General features: G+C 45.8%; 1 protein-coding gene across 4 annotated transcripts in view; it reads right to left on the bottom strand.

Moving 5' to 3' along the window:
* The window catches only part of NFAT5 (nuclear factor of activated T cells 5), a 53,520-nt gene extending 33,481 nt beyond the window's left edge, over positions 1-20,039 (bottom strand). For 3 of the 4 annotated variants that reach the window (XM_088062098.1, XM_014260533.2, XM_014260532.2), the window contains exons 1-2: positions 19,924-20,039; positions 1,919-2,044 (exon numbers count right to left, since the gene is read on the bottom strand). In XM_088062098.1, coding sequence (XP_087918224.1) covers positions 1,919-2,044; positions 19,924-19,996 — 199 coding nt within the window. In that variant the 5' untranslated portion in view covers positions 19,997-20,039. Of the gene's footprint in view, positions 1-1,918; positions 2,045-19,923 lie in introns of those variants that run through there. The other variant, XM_014260534.2, reaches the window with a different exon arrangement.
* Between the last annotated feature and the right edge of the window lie 1,161 nt (positions 20,040-21,200).

Genomic DNA, 21,200 nt, shown 5'->3' on the forward strand with positions numbered 1-21,200 from the left:
GAACGTGCCATGTTCAAACCAGCAATGGAAACCAAACGGGTCTTTGCTCCTCTGGGGTTTTGTCTTGTTGGATGGAGCAGTTTAAACAGAATTTTTAGCAACTGTCACTCCTGGCCCTTGTCCCAAATCTCTCTCCAGGTCTCCTGGAGTCCCTTCGGGCATTGTAAGAGCTCTAAGGTCATCCCAGACCCTTCTCCACGCTGAACAGTCCCAGCTCTCAACTTGGTATCAAGCTCAGTCTTTGTGACCCTCTGTGCTCTCTAACACTGAAAAGTGTTCATAGGTGAATGATCAGGTCTCCTTTCAGTGTTTACAAGAAGCCTCAACATTAATTTTTAAAATTTTTCATTCCAGAAACTTGTGCTGCAGTTTAACCCAAACACACCTAATAAATGCATCTCGGGTTTTTTAAAGGATCTGGACTGGCTGTTGGCAGACACCAAATACCTGGAGGCAACAGACTTTTAGTTCCATTCATGTTTAAGTCTTTTCTGTTAGGTACAGAATTAATTAGCAGTTCAGGCCTGTCTGTGGATTTAGAGTGTAACAGGGTTTGTGGGGTGTTTTTGTTCAGTTGTTTTTAGGATACATGTTTCTACAGGATTTGGTTGCTGCTGTCTATGAACCAAACCCATCATTAAGCTCTTGATTTTAGAAACAGATGCCCAAATTATTTTTTTAGTAAGTGATATAAAAACATCAAATCCTTTCAATATAATAAAAGCACCAAATTCTTTCAATGACCATGTCCCACTGTGCACAGTTAAATCCACAGGTTCTCAGGAGAGGTCTGGCAAAACATGAATGGTGAGCAGTGCTGTAAAGTTTCTCTGACAAACCTACAACCACTTCAGGTTCTGATCAGGATTCCTGGACCATGCAAATCTGGGAAACACTCTCACACAAACATCTAATGCATATGAACTCGGAGAGAGAGGAAAAGGAATAATGCAGCTATCTGAATCCTCACCCTTTAGACATTCTTTTTCTCAAGCAACAATTTAATGCCAATTAGAAAAGTGGAACATGACCTTGTAAGAAATACAAGGATCAAATTATGATAAAAAACCCTTATCCAGTGAAGGGAGATACATCTATAATGGGCAAAACAATCTTTTTTCCCCATTGCACAGATGTGTACTAATATATACAAGTTACTGACAAAAATTCCAGATGCAAGCCAGCACTGAGGCTAATCTTCCAGATCAAAGCTTTGCCCTTAGATCCTCACTTTTTTATGTTTAATGAAGGTCAGCAAGAGTCTTTAAAATCTAGAACATGGGAATAAGAAAAGGATGCAGATTATCAGGTCATGCCTCTTTTTTATATGTTGCCAATTAGAAAAATAACTACACTGGTCATTTACAGAGTTCCAGCTGACACGCATTATATCCTCATGTATCTGGGCTTTTTTACCACATCACACTAGAGATGTGTGTGAAAGAAGTTTAAATACTACACTTCCTCAGGCCCCAATGGAAAGCATGACATTTTCTTCCTCCTCACATTTTGGTAAAAGCTTCATGGCCCAAAATGTCATCTCCCATTCCATTTTTATCCTAACTAGAATCCACTGGTTTACAGTCAGTCAGCATTCTGCCTTAGTTCCAAACTGGGATTTATTCCCTTGGAAGACAGAGTGCATTCTAGGAGTTAATTGCCTCTGTGGCATGACAGAATAGAGGAACAGGTAATTTATTTCTTATGGAGATGCATGTATGAAACACAGCAACCATTAACGTAAAATACCTGGCGCTTTTGATCACCCAGCTGAATTGTATCACCTACATTCTCCTAGAATGAACTCTGTTATTTCTCCACAAGCTCTTTTTTACACTCAGAACTTTGCCAGCACTGTTCATGTTGGCCAGAACGTTACAAACTTTAAGAAAACACCAGAATAAAGGAGAGTCCTTACCAGCAGCAACTACAGCTGGAGGCGGCGAACCGGCCTCACCGCCGCTTGTTTGGCTCATGGATGCTATGGATGTTTCTCTGGAAGGTGGTAACTGCAGCTCCTTTGGGAGAAGGTCATAGACAGATTCTGTGGGACAAAAACAACTTGATCAAAAAGTCACCCATGTCTTACACAAGAAAAATAACGTTTTTGTCTAAAAGATATGAGCTATAACCCAACCCTTTCTGAACCTTTGGAAAATGTTACAGTAAGTGCTTGGAAATAGTAGCATGAAAAAAACTTATTTCAGAAAACAAACAAACATTAAGATGCACATTTTGAAGACCAAAACAAAGGACACAAACTTGTTCAAACAAAGAAATAATTCATGAATTTCAGAGAAACTGTTCTCATCCAGAACGAAAGGCTGAGGGCAGCACATCACGTGAGAATCTGAGACAAACCTGTTTTCAGAATTCCAACTGTGCAACTGACTTCCTAAGGAAAAAAAGCCTAATTTAGCACCATCATCCTAACAACATCCTATGGAGTCTTAGAATCACAGACTGGATCTGAGTGGGAAGCAACCTTAAAGCTCATCTTGTTCCACCCCTTTCCACAGCAGGGACACCTTCCACTGTCCCAGGCTGCTCCAAGCCCCAGTGTCCAGCCTGGCCTTGGGCACTGCCAGGGATCCAGGGGCAGCCCCAGCTGCTCTGGGCACCTGTGCCAGGGCCAGGAATTCCTTCCCCATATCACATCCATCCCTGCCCTCTGGCACTGGGAGCCATTCCCTGTGTCCTGTCCCTCCATCCCTTGTCCCCAGTCCCTCTCCAGCTCTCCAGGAGCCCCTTCAGGTGCTGGAAGGGGCTCTAAGATCCCCCTGGAGCCTTCTCTTGAGGTGAACAACTCCAGCTGTCCTCGTCTGGCTCCAGAGCAGAGGGGCTCCAGTCCTTGGATCCATGACCTCCTCAGGGCTTGCTCCAACAGCTCCGTGTCTCCCATGTGTGTATTAATCCCAGGGGCTCGATCTCTCTTCATCCTTGTGTGTTACCCAGGAGACCTCCTAAGAGTTTGCTCCATACTCTGGTATTTACAGCTCTCAAGTTAATTCCAGCTTGTTGTACACCTGCAGCCTTAGGTGTGCTCACCAGGTGTTTCAGGATAGAGTCTGGCTGTCATATTTTAGACCACATTTCAAGTAACTTGGTCTTTACCAATGAAGCATGAAATTAAAGATTTGCTCTTAATGGTCTTGTGATCTTTCGGAATGTGCTTCAATTCTAATGCTGGCTTTTCCTTCCCTCTGTCTTTATCATATTGTTGGAATTATTCTCAAATATTAGAATTGTGCCACTTGTGGATTACTGCAAAAATCATGTGCTCCCTGAGAAAAAAATATCCTGTGGGAGTCTTGGATGTAAGCATCCCTCTAAGGCAAAAGGCTTGACAGAACCTTCACCACACTGGAGAGTCAAAAATAAATTACTTAAACAACAAAAAATCCCTAAGAACCAGCCCAAAGAGACAAGCTCTCAATCACCCAATAACTTGGGGTTTGGAAAGGAGCTTTTGGAGTCAACTCTGAATATTTTGAGTCATGATAGATGATGATGATGACAATTCACTCCTCTCAGAGGATTTCTGGAGGAGAAAGGAATGGAAGTGTGTGTATATGTTCAACTTACACATGAAATAGACAGCGTGCTATAGTTCCCTGCAGATACACACTGCTGCAATCCCTCATTTTGGAGCCCCTCACTAAACATTTTGAGTAGCAGCAGCCTTGAACGTCTGCCTGTGATTTTCCTGTCCTGCTACAGGTAGTAGTGCCAGTGCCAGCTGGAGTAAAGGCTGGTGCTCATTTACAAGGGCTTGTACAAACTGCTGCGCTCATCTCTGAGGAAAAGCAAATGCAGCCGCTCCTTGTAGTACAACAGGAGCAAAAGTGAGAACAATTGTTGCCTTCCAATCCATTCTGTGAATCTATGAACTCATGGCAGAAGTTTATGGTCGAGTCCAAGCTTTCAGAAGAAAAACAACTCTCCTGGCTTTTCTCGCATCAGATGCAGCTTCACAGTCCAGAACACATCGATAGTGAACTGCAGTTCAGCACTTTCCAGAGGAATCCCAAGTGCCTGGGTACCTTTAAGAACTCCTCCTGCCATAAACCTACTCCACACACATCAGACTTCAAATGAAACTTTGTGTTTTCACCTAAACACAGGCCAATGTTTATATATGCTGAACTATAAATAGCATTAAAGCAAAAACTGACGAATTCCAGAAACATGAGAGTTGTTGCAAGGAAATTAATTCTTCCCCAGAGGATACAGCTCCCCCCGTGCCTCGCACTGCTCAGCCCCTCTCCATCACCACGTTTTACATGTGTCTGCACTCACCAATGCTGAGAACATGAAATTTCCTGCTAGAATTTTACGTTGATTCATGCAGAAAACACCCACTAAAGGGAAAGGCTGCTGCAGAAATGCAGTATTCCATTTGCAGGCAAAAATAGCATTTCAGCATCATTACGTATTTCTACATAATTAGCAAGAAAAAAACGTGTAGACAGAATTCCTGCTTCCAGCAGCTAGTGCTGAATCAATGAGGAACTTTAAGCTGTCTGACAGCACTAAGTGTCTTGTAATTTATTGCTGATTTAAATTTCTTTGACAAATAAATTGGTTGATTCCAAGTTTCTGGGTTTTTTTCCTGGAAGTAGCTCCATTTATACTCAACATTTAAACACATTTTCTCTCTCCTTACAGGAAGCAAGGAACACGTGTTTCAGGATTTATGTTATATTGAAATATAAACAAGATAACACACAAACAAGATAAACACTAGTGATCAGCCAAAAGTCCCACACACTCATTTCCCCACATAAACCCTCACCTGCATAAAGTTAATCAGTTATAAGACATTATCTACAGTAAACTTCCAAATCTCTTATCTTTCCTCAAAATATCTTGCCTAGACAAGCCCAGCTTCACAAATTCTCCTCCAAAACCAAGGACACACAGGGATAGACAGATTTACAAAAAGTATTTTAAGTGTCAAATTTCTTCAACTGCCCTTTATCCGATTATCCTGCCCCTATAATCTCTCATCTGAGATCAGCTGCTTGGAACTTTGATCTTCCTGCCAGTTGCACTGACAGTCCAGAAAATTCTATTTCACATGGTTATATGGACCAGAACGACACCAAACATGGGATCAGGATCCAACAACACAGCACTTGGAATAGGGAAAGAGAAGATTTTGTTGTGTACCACTTGAATCTGCACAAAACATTCTGAATTTATATATTAGTTAAAAAAAAAAAATCAAGAAATTTAGGAAGGAATTTTTCCCAGTGAGGGTGGGCAGGTCCTGGCACGGGTGCCCAGAGCAGCTGTGGCTGCCCCTGGATCCCTGGAAGTGTCCAATGCCAGGCTGGATGAGGCTTGGAGCACCGTGGGCTGGTGGAAGGTGTCCCTGCCCCATGGCAGGGGGTGGAACTGGATGGGCTTTAAGGACCCTTTCAACCCAAACCATTCCAAGATTCTCTGGAATTGGGTCATTTTAAGTTAAAAGAACTGCACAAAAGGTGCACGTGACACATGACCACCAGTCCACACAAAATACATCCCTGGGTCAACACGGACCTGGACCAGCAGCTGGTGACAGGATCTGTCTTCAATGGGGAGAGGAGAGGCCTTGGAAAGATTTAGGAAAAGAAACACTGGGAAGGGACAAAAAACAGCATGTGAAACTGATGTGGTGATGCTGCAGAAGGAGTGCAAAAGGCTGGTGGCTCATGATGGCAAACCAAATTCTACAGGGTCCTTCACCACCTGTTTTATTCGCTTCCCCTCAGTGCACACACATTGCTGCCCTTTTCTGGGAATGATTTTGGGTTTCTACACACAACCTAATCAGGCTGAGTTACCTGGGCCAACAGCAACGTCCGAGTGTTCTGCCTTCTCCTATCCCCACCAGCAGCAAATATCTCTGGAATTCCTAGCTCATCCTCAAAGCACCAAAAAGCACTTTCAGAAACACAGCACACCTTGTGACCTGCAGCATCACATTCCTCCTCACCCACTACCAGGCTGTGATTCCATTTAAACTTTATTCTTAGAACACAGCAGTTAAGCTTACAGGATCAAAGAGAACACGACTGCTTCCTGTGTGGGAATGCTCAGACAACTCCAAGATTCTGTGAGGAGTCACTGCAGCTTGGTCATGTCCCATACAAAGCCCTACTTCTCCCAAAGAGTAGGCATTCCCAGCATGGAGAGCACTTTCCCTCCTCATGGAAAAAGTTTGCAGCAAAGCAGCAAACCAAATCCACGAGGATCTGTCACACCCAGCACCTTCCTCTTCTGGGCCATGAATCCTCCATGACATTTCAGCTGCACAGATTAAAAACGGTGATTTCTCGAAATTTAGTGCCCTGTTATCTCACACTGTGCTAGGACTGGCTCAGGGTGTTAAAGAACCTCTATGTCCTCAAACTTTTGTGACGCAAATGGAATTGAGGTCCTTCTGGTTGGCTGACCAAATCACTGCTGCCTGGAACTCGGTACCTGGTGATGCTGGAAGCACAGAGACAAGGAGAAGAGCAGAGAATACCCAATTCCAATGTTTAAAACAGCAGCAGCTCATCCATGAGTAATGCAGAGATCTTCACTTTGCCAGGACCTTCAAACACTTCAAACATTATGGAATTTTCTTTACATACAGAAAAGGTACCCCAAGCTTTGCTATTCCATATCAAAAGCCAAGCCATGTTACCTGGGACTGCCACAGCCGGAAGCCAAGTCACAAACCTGATAGAGAAGTTTGCTCTGGCCTGCAGGCAAACGAGGCTATAACTGATGCAGAGGGCCCTGGCTGCAGCTCCAACTCCACCACCACTTCTCCAGGCTGTTCCCATGCTTCCTCAGCCTTGAGGAAGTTGTTGGAATCCAGCCCCAGCTCTCCCCCAGCTCACCAGTGTCTGCTCCACCACTGTGACCTGCCCCTGGGACTTCACCCCCTGTAATGCCAGGGGCTCCTCCAGCAGCCTCCCTTCCATCCCCACCCCTGGACTAACAGGTAAGGACGGGTGTCCTGCTCCACGGAAATCATGTGGAGAGCAAGAGCAATACATGGGAGAAGATGAGAACCACCCAAATTATCAGCACTAGCAGCAGAGATGGGGCATTTTCCACTTGCTGCTGACATTTTTTGCCCTTAAGGAAAGGTACATCCTGGAAATCCCTTACCACTTCCATGACCTCATGAACAGCCAAGTTAATCTTTGTCTTTTAATAAGCTCCCTGCACTGAATGGCTGCCCAATTGATCCCCACTGATACTCGTCTCCTCAACATGGTTTAATACCCACACAGATTTGGCTGCTTCTTCCAAAGCCATTTCCTTGCTGCAGCACATGACAGTCACACCAGAGATTAGACAAAACCTTGGTGTCCTCCTCTAATCAGCTGGCGGCATCGGAACAGAAAGCTCTTCTAATGATGTTCACTAAGCTGATGAAAAAAACAAGCAAGCAAACAGGCCAAGAGACTTGTTTATATCGAACTGAGATTAAAAAACAATTAGAAATCATGAAGCAGCAAGTAGCCTCTGTTCAGGTCAGTGAAGTGAAGTGAGCACATGTGCTCAGCAAATTAAACTATAAAGGAAAAATAACAGTGTCCATATTCCACCTCACCCCCTGCTAGGGATGCAAATTCCGTTTCAGAGCACCTGTACACATATAAAGGTCCTATAATGCTAATCTAAGACACAGTTTTGGGCTAAACCTGTATTACCAAGGCTCCAAATGTTAAGATTGTCACTCCTCACTCCAAAAGCCACTGCATTTTAATAAAACAATACATATGACTTAACGTATTATAGAAACTTCTGTGGGTAAGGGATGCTAAAACCAGAATCTACCCTAGGCCTAAAAATTCCAGGCCTCTGCCAGAAGACCTTGTGCTTGATTTATCTGTTTATCCTGCAGTTCAGTTCTACTCAGAATTTCAGTGTCCATGATAACTACCACAGCTTAGTGGTTAAGCTTATTGGAGGCCACTGATTCCACCACAGTATCTCAGTTCACAGAGAGTTTTTAGAGAATGATGAAGGAATGGGGGAGCTCTAAATATTCAAAATCTAATCAAAGCTTCACTTTGTTAAAAGACATTTGTATCACATGGCCCTCAGGGATTTTTCTGTACACAAAAGCTTGGGTGTGGGAAGACTTTGAAGCAGATTATTTTGCCCATCAGGAAGAGCCCGTAAGAGCCAGCTGAGGAACCCTCTGGCTCTTCACCCCAAGATAAACAGGTTTTCGTGCAGACCCCAGGAACAGCATTGACTAAGTTTGATTATTAACACAGAGAATTCAGAGAATCACAGAATCCTGGAATGGTCTGGGTGGGAAGAGATTTTCACACACATCTCATTCAAACCCCTAGCCATGGGCAGGGACACCTTCCATTATCCCAGGCTGCCCCAAGCCCTGTCCAACCTGGCCTGGAACACTGCCACAGATTCCCTGGGCACTCTGTGCCTCCCCACCCTCCCAGGGAAGAATTTTCATCCCAATATCCCAATAGAATCCTAACAGAATTAAGGATACATTTCAGAAAACATTTTAGAAAACTAGAGAGCGTTCACATCTCATAGCATGACTGCTCTCCCTTCCTCAAGGCCAAACCAGGAGAAGCAACCTCAGGACCCACTGGAGTAACTCCTGCAGTGAAAATACAACAGTTCAGTACCTTCTAGTGTTTGAGTGAGAGACAAAACTGCTCCTCCAGCTGCTTTGGGACAGCACACCCATAACCCCTGACAAAGAATGACAGGGAATCTGTCCCCAGCCCACGGATTGTTTTAGGCATTGAGATGGCAGTGCCGATAACAGGGACCGGCACAGGGACTGCATGGATAGGAGCCAAAGGAGGATAACAAGGATTCAGTAAGAAGCTAAACAGAGGAAGCTCTGAGAGTCTGAGAAAGGAAACTAGGAGAGAGACAAAGCTCAGTGCATAAACCAGAACAGAAACAGACTGAGACAGGCACAGCCCAGACAGATCAGTGACCACTAAAGCACTTCCTACTTCAGTGTCGAGAGTTTGTTGTTGTTGAGGTTTGGGCTTTCTCCTTTTTTTTTTTCCTTTTTTTTTTGGTTGGTTGGTTTGTCTGAGTACCCCTTAGGAGATACAAACTCTCACTTGCAGAAGTGAGAATTGTCCATGACAACTGCAGGCTATGCTTAAGGGACAGAGGAGATTTTTATATTATAAGTTAGAAGAAAAAGATTTGGAAGATGGAAAGAATACACAACAAAGAGTAAATCAGTTTTTGTTCTGTATCTGTCAAAAGAGGATTTAGGACACATTACAGACCATCATTCTCCTGCATTTCCTAACGTCTTCGCAACTTCACTGATTCAACATCACAAGCTTGGCAGAAGGGAAAACAAGACAAACAGTCCTGAAAACAGGTTTAGGTTTCACACAGAGCAAAAATGAAGGACCCTGCTTGAGCATACATAGAACAGATAAAATACATCAACTCTTCAAAGAATCACAGAATCACTAAGGTTGAGAAAGACCTTTAAGAACACAGAGACCAACTGTTAACAGAGCACTACCAAGTCCCACTAAACCACAGGGATATAGATTTTGATGGGATACTGGGAAGAAATTCTTCCTAGTGAGGGTGGGCAGGCCCTGGCACAGGTGTCCAGAGCAGCTGTGGCTGCCCCATCCTTGCAAGTGTCCAAGGCCAGGCTGGATGGGGCTTGGAGCAACCTGAGACAGCAGAAGGTGTCCCTGCCCATGGCAGGGGGTGGAACAGGATGAGCTTCAAGGTTCTTCCAATCCAAACCATCCTAGGATTCTGACTTGTGACATCCTGTGACATAACTAGCAAAAGCCAGAGCAAGAAGCTGCCCATAGGCAGTGAGGCTGAGCAGGAGCACAACAGACACTACATAAGTCTTGATGCAGACACCTTAAAATATTTTACAGTTACTGGTCTAATCATTCATATTTTTGCAAGAGTTGAAGCTGAGCTGTAGTAAGATCATAAGTGACAAGGCTCCCAGTCCTATCCCCAGTGCCAAATCCACCAGGTTACACTTACTGAAACATTTCTTTTGTTTCATATTTTTGAGTATGTCTGAATTCAGTTAAACAAAGGACTCAAGAAAAATAGAGCATGCAACCCAAAATACATAAAGACTAATTAGCATGTTCATGCTAATTGCCCAACACTACCCATGGATTTCCACACAGCTCTCAGATGCAGGTCTGTCGCCAGAGACATGCCATGCTGTCCTGACAGAGGAAACCAACTGCAGAGCACTGTCCCCTCTATCTGCCACGCCACCCTCGGCGTATCTGTGACGGTGGAGCAGGGAAAGACTGGAAGCGGGTCTCCTGTTATTGTCAACCCTGGCAGGGCTAGATTGCTGCTACAGCAACAGTGGCAGGTTTTCAAAGAAACTGCAGTGTATACAAGGATGTTTTACACAGCCAAACAGAAAATCTTCCTTCCAGTTCCCCCTGGCTTCAGACAAAAGCAGCAAACCCTAAATCAACAGGCTTCACGCACGCAGAGGGAAAGGCAGATGCCGCAGCGCTGCCTGTGCTAGAAAACTTCAGGATTAAAAAGCTGATGTCGGTGCAGCTCCACTATGAAGAATCCCCAGAGGATCCAAGTGTTCTGTGTTGATGACATAGCACCGTGCACTAAAATTCAAATCTTGCCTGCAAATGCTGCTACTCCCTGAAATGGACATTATGGAGTGTTGGTACAGGAGGGAGTTTTCTGAAAGGCCGTTGTTTTAGAGAAAGATGACCAGTAATATATCATAAATTATTAAAGTCATTAATATTTGATCACAATTCTAATATCACAGAACCCAAGACTGGTTTGGGTGGGAAGTGACCTTAAAGCCCATCTCATTCCAACCTCCTGCCATGGACATGGGTATCTTCAAGTCCAGGCTGCTCCAAGTCCCAACCCAGCCTTGAACACTTCCACAATGTCATTATTTCTTGTAATTAATAACAAAAATTTCAACTGAAGATTGTTTCTTGTATTTTTTTTAAAAGACAAGTATTACTATCAAAAATGGCAGTATTAAATAGGTAATTTTGCAAGCAATTCGTAACCAGCACCTGCACTATATCCCACCAACCTTCAGAAAAGTTGTTAATCTCAATATTCAGGATTCTGCACAGCAGGGTAGAGTTGAGAAATTAATCCTTTTAAAGTTGAATTTCAACAACTGACAAAGGCATGTGTTAGCTGAATTCTATTTATGGCATTCATCCAAATATCAAATAAAGCTTTCCTGGCTGTTTCCCATTCACAGCTCAAAGAGGACTTTTACAAATGTAGACAGGCAGTATAAATCCTGTATCTTGTTTGCTTCCAATTTTACACATCTCAGAATGAGAGAACAACATTATTTAGGAATTGTCACTTCAAGGAACAGACCAGTAATGACTTACTGAGACATCTATCCTATGCAGTTGTAAACTCCAGACAAAAACCATAGCCTATAAAAATACTCCTAAAATACAACTGTGGACAAGGGAGAGCAGAAGGTAGGCTGGCAGAGCAGTAGGCACATGAACAAGGAATCATGGAATCCCAGACTGGCTGAACTTGGAAGGACCTTAAAGCTCACCTCGTTCCACCCCTTGCCATGGGCAGGGACACCTTCCTCTAGACCAGGTTGCTCCAAGCCCCATCCAACCTGGCCTTGAAATGTTTAAAGAAACCCAAATAGAAAGAGATCAAAGAACATCAGTAATAGCTATTTATCAACCCCTTTAAAACACCTGTGTTGTTTCAAAAATCAAAGTTCACCAGAAACAGAGGTAATCAGGCAATTCCTTAGGTACAATGCACCACTCAAATTCAGGGACACACAGAACCAACCTGACCTGCAGTTTACTGTTGTCTCACAACAGTATTTCTCAGCCTTTACAGGTTAGCACCATTTTTTCTGATGGGGTTATTTTTGTCATCTCTTACATTTGCTGTGAGCAAGAAAAGCAGCAGCAGCAATGAAAGACACAAGATTCTTTCTTTTGAGGCTGTACCACAACACATAAGGTGAGGAATAAAAGGCATTCTGACAGACTTCCAACACACTGCAGCCACCTCTTGGGTTCAGTATTTCATTATGAACCTGGATGTACAGGCTGTGCTCCTGAGACCTGACCTGTCCTAGTAACTCTCAACACCACATTCAGCATCTCGAGCCCACAGAGCGCCTCCACGCCTCCCTGCCTTGACTCCCATTAAAAGGTGTGTTCTTTCATCACCATCAAAACTGAGAAATGTTTGTGCTTCCTACCATCACTTTGCTATCTACTGCTAACTCAACTGTTTGATGATAAACACTGTTCTCCAAACCCCTGAGGAAGTTCAATACAGAGCACTCCTGGCACAGTTACACAGAGCTCTGGTGGGAGTCTGACACCTCTAACGCTTCCAAGGGACCGACTGATCAGGGACACGAGGAGCATGCGCCGGTAAACCTGTGACAACTGCTGCACCTGCAAGGGATTCTTCAGGGAAATAAAGATGGACAAGGCTCGGGGGGATCTCATCCCTGTGCGGAAATTCCTGATGGGGGGCAATGAGAGGCTCCTCTCAGCAGTACCCCATGACAGGACAAAAGGCAAAGGGCACCAATTAAAACATATTCAATTCCATCTGAATTATCTTACCCATGATGACAGCCAAGCACTGGTCCAGGCTGCCCAGGATGGCTGTGGAGGCTCCGTGAGGACAGGCAGACCCTGCTGGGCACAGTCCCAGCACCTGCTCCAGCACTGATTCCATGATCTCCAGAAGTCCCTGCCAGCCCCAAGGGACTGAAAAGCTGGCACTGCTTCAACAAGACTCACCCACCTCTCCCACCACCAGAACATCTGACTGTTTTCAGAACTTTAACCTAAATCAGATTCCTGGGCTCTGCAGCATTTACTTGTGAGATAAAACCAAGACTATTAGAAACTGTAATTATAAATTCCTCAGTAAATCTGCTTTAATAGGGATACACATTCCAAGGAAAGCTGCCCTTTTCCCTCCCTAAGAAACAAAACATACTCAAATAGTAGGAGACCTCCCCATTCCTAAAGTGAAAACAGAATAAACTTTAAATGAAATACAAGTATTTCTTCACCATATATACAACCAGACTGTGGAATTTCTTGCTGAGTCCAAAACCAGATCAAGTGTCAAAAAAGAACTGAGTTGAAGTCTAGATACTCCTATTCTGCCCCAGATAGTAAGGATTTACACATCTCCACACTACAGAATCCTCACTGCAAAGGCAGAAAACTGTCAATTAACAGAAGCTCTGAACTCTGCAGCTGATTATTCCCCCATTGCCCCATAGTGCTCCTATCCAAACCCACTGACTCTGCTGCTGAGTGAATCCATACACACAAAAAACATCAGGCCTCCACACAGTGAGGGACTGAAACAACTGGACTTAGTGTCAGTTTTTCTGAACGGGAATGGAAACTCCAACACTTGGAAACTTTTCAGGACTGTCTTTAAATCCCTCTCTTCCGTATCTTCACCCTGTCTGGGCATTGAGAGGAACCACTGCCCATCCTCCCTCTGTCTGCCAAACATCCTGACCTTCATCACAACTTAACCTGCTTTCAGGATCATAACCTTGTGCTTCTTCAGCACATCACATCAGTTCCATAAACTTTGTAAAGTGACCCCAAATTCTTTCTAGCTATTTAAAAAGCAACCACAAAACCTTTCCAAATGCTGAAGGGACAAGTGTTGGAAGGGAATGGAGAACAATTACAGGGCGTGTTTATGTAAATAGCGACAACATTGCTCAGGTTAGTAAATGATACTCACATCACAGATGCCTCAGAGCTACACAATATAGTAAAATAACGTGCCTAAAGTTGGACATTTACATTTTAAACACTGCTGAAGCACTGCTTGCTTTGCAAACAGCAGTTACTGGAGATTTTGCTGTGTCCATTAGCACTTCCTATTACTACACAGTTCAAAGCTGGATCTGAGACTTTGTTTCAGCCAGTTCCTAAAACAATTGCTAATGACAAACTGGCCTGACTGTTCAGCCTCATCACTTTACTCTCTACATACCCACCAGGACCACACATCTTTCTTCACCTGCACTCTGGCCACTCACCAACTCCTGCTGGTGTTCACCAGCACTTCTACACTTCAAAATCAGTTCAGGCCATTGTCTTTTTGTATAAAATTAAGTATTATTTAGCTTTCATTTCCACCATCCCTGGTGGTATTCAAGGAATGACCGGACATGGCACTCAGTGCTCTGCTCTGGTCAACCAGGTGGAGATCACTCAAAAGTTGAACTCAACCTTAGAGGTCTTTTCCAAACTAAATGATTCTGTGAAATACATTTCATATAAAACTACATAACCTGTCTACCAGTGCAAAAGTCAGATGAAGGCTCCAGGATGCCTATCATTTTTAGTTACAGATATCAAAAGCTAACTGTGCTGCTGAAAATTTACAAATAAAGGTTAGATGCTTCATAAAAAACGAAAAAATCTTAACCTACAACCTCAGAAATGTATGACGAGAAAATTCTACCCCTTGGCAACACTAATCTGCACAAGAGAATCACAGAACCATAGAACGGTTTGGGTTACAAGGGACCTAAAAGTTCATCTCCTTCCACCCCCTGCCATGGGCAGGGACACCTTCCAAGAGACCAGGTTGCTCCAAGCCTCATCCAACCTGGCCTTGGACACTTCAAGGGACAGAAGAATTGGGCAATGTATGAACATTCTCTAATAGAACAAACTACAACTCTCAGAGAAGCATAAAATATCCAAAACGAGTCAAACTGACAATCAAAGAATCCAACTAGTCTTAGAACCAAAGAACCACACCTTTCTTCATGGACAGAGCTGCCCAGGGCACTGGTGGAATCCCCAACCCTGGGAGTGTTTGAGAACTGTGTGGACATGGCACATGAAGACACCGTGAGTGGTGAACATGGAGGTGCTGGGCTGACACTTGGGCTTGGGGATCTTAAAGGTCTTTTCCAACCTCAACCATTGCACAATTTACACTTGGGTACAAACAGAGAAGCACTGGGGAACTCAAGGCAGGAGCAGACTCGCACTCCTTCACCAACACCTGTGGCAGGAAGCCTTTGTGGTGTCCTGCCCAACTCTCCAAGCTCCAGAAGCAGATTCCCACACCAGTTCCCAGAAAGCAGCCCCAGCAGGAATCCTGTCTGTCCAGGTCTCGGCACAAGAGCACAGGCACAGCAAGTACAACAGAAGGCACAATGCAAGGAGCATGTCTTCCCATGGCAGAGTCAGTTCAGCAGTTTTAGCTCATCTGCTCCCAGCTCCACCACTTGATCCCAGTGCCCCAGAGCCCCCCTTTCCCACCGTGACACCGCTCCTTCTGCAGCTGCACCGTAACTAGACCAGGAAGCAGAGCAATGTGAGAAAATCCGATCAGAAGTACAATATCCCCATTCTAGATCAGCTTCTCAATCCCATTCATCTCCCAACCACAAATAACAATTGTGCTGGCACGATTCAGAGCACAGTCCATGGGTGAGAACAGACGGTGAGGAAAAGGGGCTGCTCAGACAGCTCTGCCACCGGAATATTCAAATTACACCCTGGAAAGCTGTGAATTCAAAGTCCTCCCCCTACCCCCAGCACCACACAATCATCTTGCAGCAACACATTCCAGAGTTTTGTTTTGAAAGCCAATAAAGGAGGAAGATTCCAAGGAGGAAAGGATGTCTACAAGGCTGACGCACAAGTTAAGGAACTCTGGTTGAATCCATTTTGGTTAAGTCAGAATGTCCCAAGGGCAGCTGGCAGAGCTGCAAGAGGTGGATGCAGGGATCCATCCCTCACAGAACACTCAGCCATCCACCATGGCACCTTCTAGCAGCTACAAAAAGAAGATAAAAATTGCTACAAAAAGAAGCCAAGTCTGATTTCTATTTCTAAAACCCACTAGTACTAGTTCTAAAGTTCTAAGCTATTTTTATAAAGCATCTTTTTCATCCCTCTTGGATAATTTAGTCACTGTCTTACTAGAGTTATCCCTGGGATCACAGGAAGAAAAGAGTTCTGGTAGGAAAAAAGAAAAATCACCAAACCCCATGTTTTGTATCACAATTCCAAGCAAACACAACTGGATTACAGTCAGTTCACATTTACACATGAAGAATGTTTGATTTTTGGTTATATGATGTTTTTAGGGCAAACAAACTATTTATCAGACGACTAACATTCTTCTTGTTGCTACCAAATTCCAGGAAGTCTCTCAGCTTTACAGTCACTCCATTGTGGAAAGCAAAATCCGGGACCTGAATAAAAACTTCTAACTGCACTTGCTGCAGTGCAAAAATTCCATTTTATTAGCACAGACACACGTTATTGGGTAACTCAAAGTGCATGTATTAGCTAAATTAATCCCATGTTTAATCAGATTTGGTACCTGACATCTGATGAACTGCTTTAATTACAGGTTTTCACCTCTGCTGTTGCCAACGAAGAGCCAACTTTGCTCTATTTGAATGCTGCAGATGATATTCAACCACAGGACAACCAGCCTCGAGGTTTTAGGTTTTATGCTCCAGTGATTTTTCTACTACATTACTAATCTGTATGCACATTTGGGTTGGTTTATTCCAAAAAGGACAGTGTGTTATGTAAAGACGGGAAAGAAACATACTACAGCCTAAATATTTTCAGCATGAAGTGATGCATATTTTTTTTATAGCTCTGTTAACTTCTTAGCAGGAGATGCCATCCTTCTGCAGTGGTTACAAAGCATTTCTTAATTGATTATACATTATTTAATACTGACTATACATTAAAGGACTAGTTTTGGTCCTTCACACAAGTCAGCTCCTCAGGGTTTGTGGGATGAGGGCCTTGAAATCCACACTTCCCATTTCTTTCACTTTTAACAGCTACAACCAATATATAAAACATTTAGAGATCCTATTGCAGAGGCCTGCAAGTTGAGCAGAGTTTCACTATCATTTTAAGCCAACATAAGCTGCTGAAAGAACTAGTCCCACCTTTCCCTAAGGCCAGTTTCCACATGTCCCTTCCTTGAGTCAGCACAAGCCATTCATGAAGACCCACAGCAAACACAGGACACTCACCCCATTAAAAATCAACATTCTCCTCTCCTTTTCCTTTGGGAAAGAATAAGGGAGAAGCTGAGTTAATTTTAACATGATCAGCTCCCCAGTCCAGCTCCCTGTGGCCACATCAGAGTTGGCGTGAGCAGAGAAACAAGGAAAAGAGGAGCACACAACTGCCTGAGCTGTGCACGTGGGAATTCGTTCTGGCTGGAGCTGCTCGTGGAAACACACCTACAGGGGCAAAAACTGGAACATAAAGTATTTAGATACTCAAAGAAAATATTCCCTGTCCCAAGATACGCATAAATGGAAAGAAATTACTCAAATGAGTTATCGGAGCAGAGTTTACATTATCGACTCAGACTGTGGGGTGAGTTTATATTACCCACTCACACTCACCTGAGGTGGGGAGGCTTTTAGAATTCTGTTTAACTTTTTTTTTAATGGGAATATGAAAACAGAATTCTTAACTGAGATGGCGGTGCAAGCCATAACTTTTAACACATGGTGTGGGGAGAGGCTGATGACATAACTCGGCCTGTCCAGAGAAGGGGAGAAAACACACCAGAAAAAAAAAATCACACTACTAAAAACTTCAGTCACTGGGTTTCAAAATGTAACTTCATCTTTTTTATCGGTGCACGCAGACTCTGTCACTTTAACTCCAACAAACCAAATTCTCTTTGTCAATGTCAGAAGCCCCAGCGACTCTGCAGACCACCCCAAGCTGAGCTCCTCTCAGAAGCTCTGTGCTCCCCAGCGCCCATCAGCGATGCCTCCCAAGGCCAGGAGCGCCAGCCACAAGCACCCAGCGTGCACAGGAATGCGATTCAGAGGAGAGGAACTGGCCCCAGTTCAACCTGGGGCTGGATTCCACCCGTGGGGCGGCTGCGCTGCTAAAAGCAGAGCAGTTATAAGAAACTACTCGCTCTAACACACCCTCATCATAAATGCATATTTGTGGTTCTCTCACTGTGTTCAGACCTTTCCCTTTATCTCATCAGTTGTACTTGTACCCTGAGCCAGAGCACTTGTCCATGGGATAAAGTTATCTGTATCTATCTAGGAAAAAAAACAGGTACACTGGATCATGTTCTGATCGGTCAGAGAACCTGTAACACCTTTACCTAAATCCAGCTAAAATCATACTCACAATCACTTCACTGTTCATTCTCAAGAAGTATATTCATTGGTTCTGAAGTTTAAATTGCATCTGAACTTATCATCTCCTTCATCTTTTGTTGTGACAAAATATGAAAAGCAAAACTCGCTTTAAGCTCTTTATAACCATTCTCTGCATTATACACTGGTGTCATGGCATCTTGCTTGGATCAAGCAGCTCATTTCGACCACAACATCCTTCCCTCAACCTCTTCCAGCTCTGAACCCACATCTATGCGCCAGAAGAAAAATACACTCTTGATTAATCAGTTTGAGACTGTTTTCCAACCTGAAACACTCAACCATTCCATTAAATTAAAAAAAAAAATAAAAGATAATTCACAATAAGATTGGGCTGTTCAAAACTTCTGCTCAATTAATATGTCCTTGAAGCAATTTTGTGACTTACATGGAACAGTTTTATTTTCAATGTGTTACAAACTAACAGTGCACACTCCCCAGATTTCCAGTAGTATAGATCATAACTCCAATGGGGTTTATCACTTGTATTCATAATTGAACTATGCTGTTCCAAAATGCTTTTCCTACTGCTGGCATTAGGACTGAAACCAACTGGAATATGTTGTGCTGGGTAACTAGAAAGCCTTGAGCCCCTCTAGTAACATCGTAAAAAAAAACTTACAAGCTACCACTGGTAACTTTAAAGAGAGAGACAATTACTCTGAGCAGTCTGAGAGCTTCCAGTACGTATTTTAATTCATTGAAGTCTTTGTATTTCTTATACCTTCATCTCTTACCAACACACAACTCGAAATTAATGACCATATTAGAGTCTGAAAAAATTAAATCTTTCCTTTAACAACATTAAACAGGTTTAAACCTTTACTTCAGGTTAATAAGAGACTTTCCATTTATTTCATTGTATGGTCCCAAAATTGCTCCCCTCACCAGCTGTACTGTGGGAAAGTATATTCAACAAATTACTAGTAAACTACTAACAGGTACTTCTAGTATCACAAACTAATAGTAGTGGCTTCCAAGTCTTTTAAACACGAAAAAATGAGTTAAAAACTGTAGCACGTAACACCTGTTCTGATGGACTTACCCATGTTCATGTGCACTTGTCAGAGCTCAAATTCGGTATTATGAAGACAGAAATTAATTTAATTCACGTTTAAACCCACTTCACCCCCTGCGGGTCCGACTCCCCACAGACGATGCTGCTTTACCACGGGGATAACGCCCGGAGATGCTCCGCGCTGCCGGCTCGGGACCCAGGACCCTCCGCTTCCCGGGCTCTGCGCCCGTTCTCACCCCAAACCAGGGCATCCCGCCCCAAAAAACCGAGCTTTCATGTGCCACTAAACCGCATTCCCGGGAGACTTTAATGAGCAGCTTTGGGGGCCCCCACAGCCCGCGCTCCCCGTTGTTCCCGCTCCAGGCCGGAGCGTGTCCGTTCCCCCCGGCCCGGCAGGGACCCCGGGCGGGCCGCAGCCCCCCGCCGCCGGCCCCGCCGCCGGACCCTGTCGGGACACATTCTTGCGGCGGCCGCGGCCGGGCCAGGAATGCGGCCGGGGGAGCCGGGGCGGCCCCGCGCGGCCCCGGGGCCCCTCCGGACGCGCATCCCGGGGCGGGGGCGGCGGGCGGGCGATGCCCCGCGGGGCCCGGGGCGGCCCGGAGCGCGGGCCCGGCGGTACCGGCGCTGCCCCCCTGCCCCCCCTCAGCCCGCCGCGGTCACTCACCCTTGGAGTAGAGCGACTTGGGGGACTCGAGGTCGAGGTCGGCGCTGAGCAGAGAGATGAAGTCCGAGGGCATCGCAGCTCCGCGGCCCGGCGGGGGCGAGGAGGCGGCGGGAGGAGGGGGGGCCGGGCCGGGGGGGGGGGGGGGGGGCGCGGCTGCCTCCGCCGCGCGCGGAGCGGAGGGGAGACAGGGGCGGGGGGAGCGCGCGGTGCGCACGGCGGGGCCGCGGGCGGCGGGGCGGGCGGGCGGTGGGGCCGGGACTGCGGGAGCGGGCGGCGCTCGCAGGGCCGGTGTGCAGCGGAGCGCGCCCGACGCCGCTCCGAGCCCGCTGCGCCTGCGCGGAGCACGGGAGGGGCCGGCGGGGAACGGCGGCGGGGCGGCCGCTCTGCGCGTGCGTGAGGCCGGGCACCGGCGGGGGCGGAGCGGCCGCGCGTGCGCAGGCGGGGGGGGGGCGCGGGGGAAGAGTCTGGAAGGGGTTGGGGGGGGCGCCATGGACTGTCAAGGGAGAGCCCTGCACTGAGGGGAGCCGGGGTGGGGAGAGGCGCTCAGGGGAGCCCCCGGGATCTGGGATCCGGCAGGGCCGTTCAAGGCCCCAGGATGAGCTCTGAGGGGAGCCTCCCGGGGTGAGGGCAGCCGGGATGGACCCTCGCGGGAGCCCCGGGGTAAGGGCGGCAGCACCGGTTGTCCCCAGCTCCCGCGGCCGGGGCTGTGCCTCGGGGGGCTGTGGCCGACCCTTCTCGCCCGGTGCTGGGGGTCAGGGCCGGCTGTGGTGCCACCAGAGCTCCATCCACCCTCAGAGCTACGCCATGGATACCCACAAGGCAGAGCTGGCAAGCCCACTGGCAGATACTGTCCCAAAAATCAGCTATTTCCAAATAACGTGAAAATGCAAAAGCAATGTTAAGAGTTATCACTGACACGGATGGCAGCTGCCTTAAGAAACAAGTGTCCCACACGTGGGTAATTGGGATACGAGCACAGTTCTTGAGAGGGAGTTTGGGAGCCCCTTTTCCTGAAAGGAATAGGAAGGAGGAGAAGGTGTGGAAAGGTGTCCCGCACAGATGTACAATTACTTTTCCAAAGTGTCCAAAATACACTTTGAAAGTGGGGAAAGGATGGGAGAGCAAGAGAGGTTGTGTGTGAGTGGATGGAGATGCCAGGCAAGTGCTTAAGCTGTGAAAAATGGAGGCGGAAGGAGCTGTGAACAGCTGCCGCGTGCCTCCAGCACTGCACAGGGTCCAGTTTCCCTGGGACACCAAAAGGTTGGCTCCTGTCCCTT

The sequence above is a fragment of the Pseudopodoces humilis genome, chromosome 14 (genome assembly GCF_049639895.1).
Source record: "Pseudopodoces humilis isolate 2021_Gansu_Grassland_sample_001 chromosome 14, ASM4963989v1, whole genome shotgun sequence".
Taxonomy (NCBI): Eukaryota; Metazoa; Chordata; class Aves; order Passeriformes; family Paridae; genus Pseudopodoces; species Pseudopodoces humilis.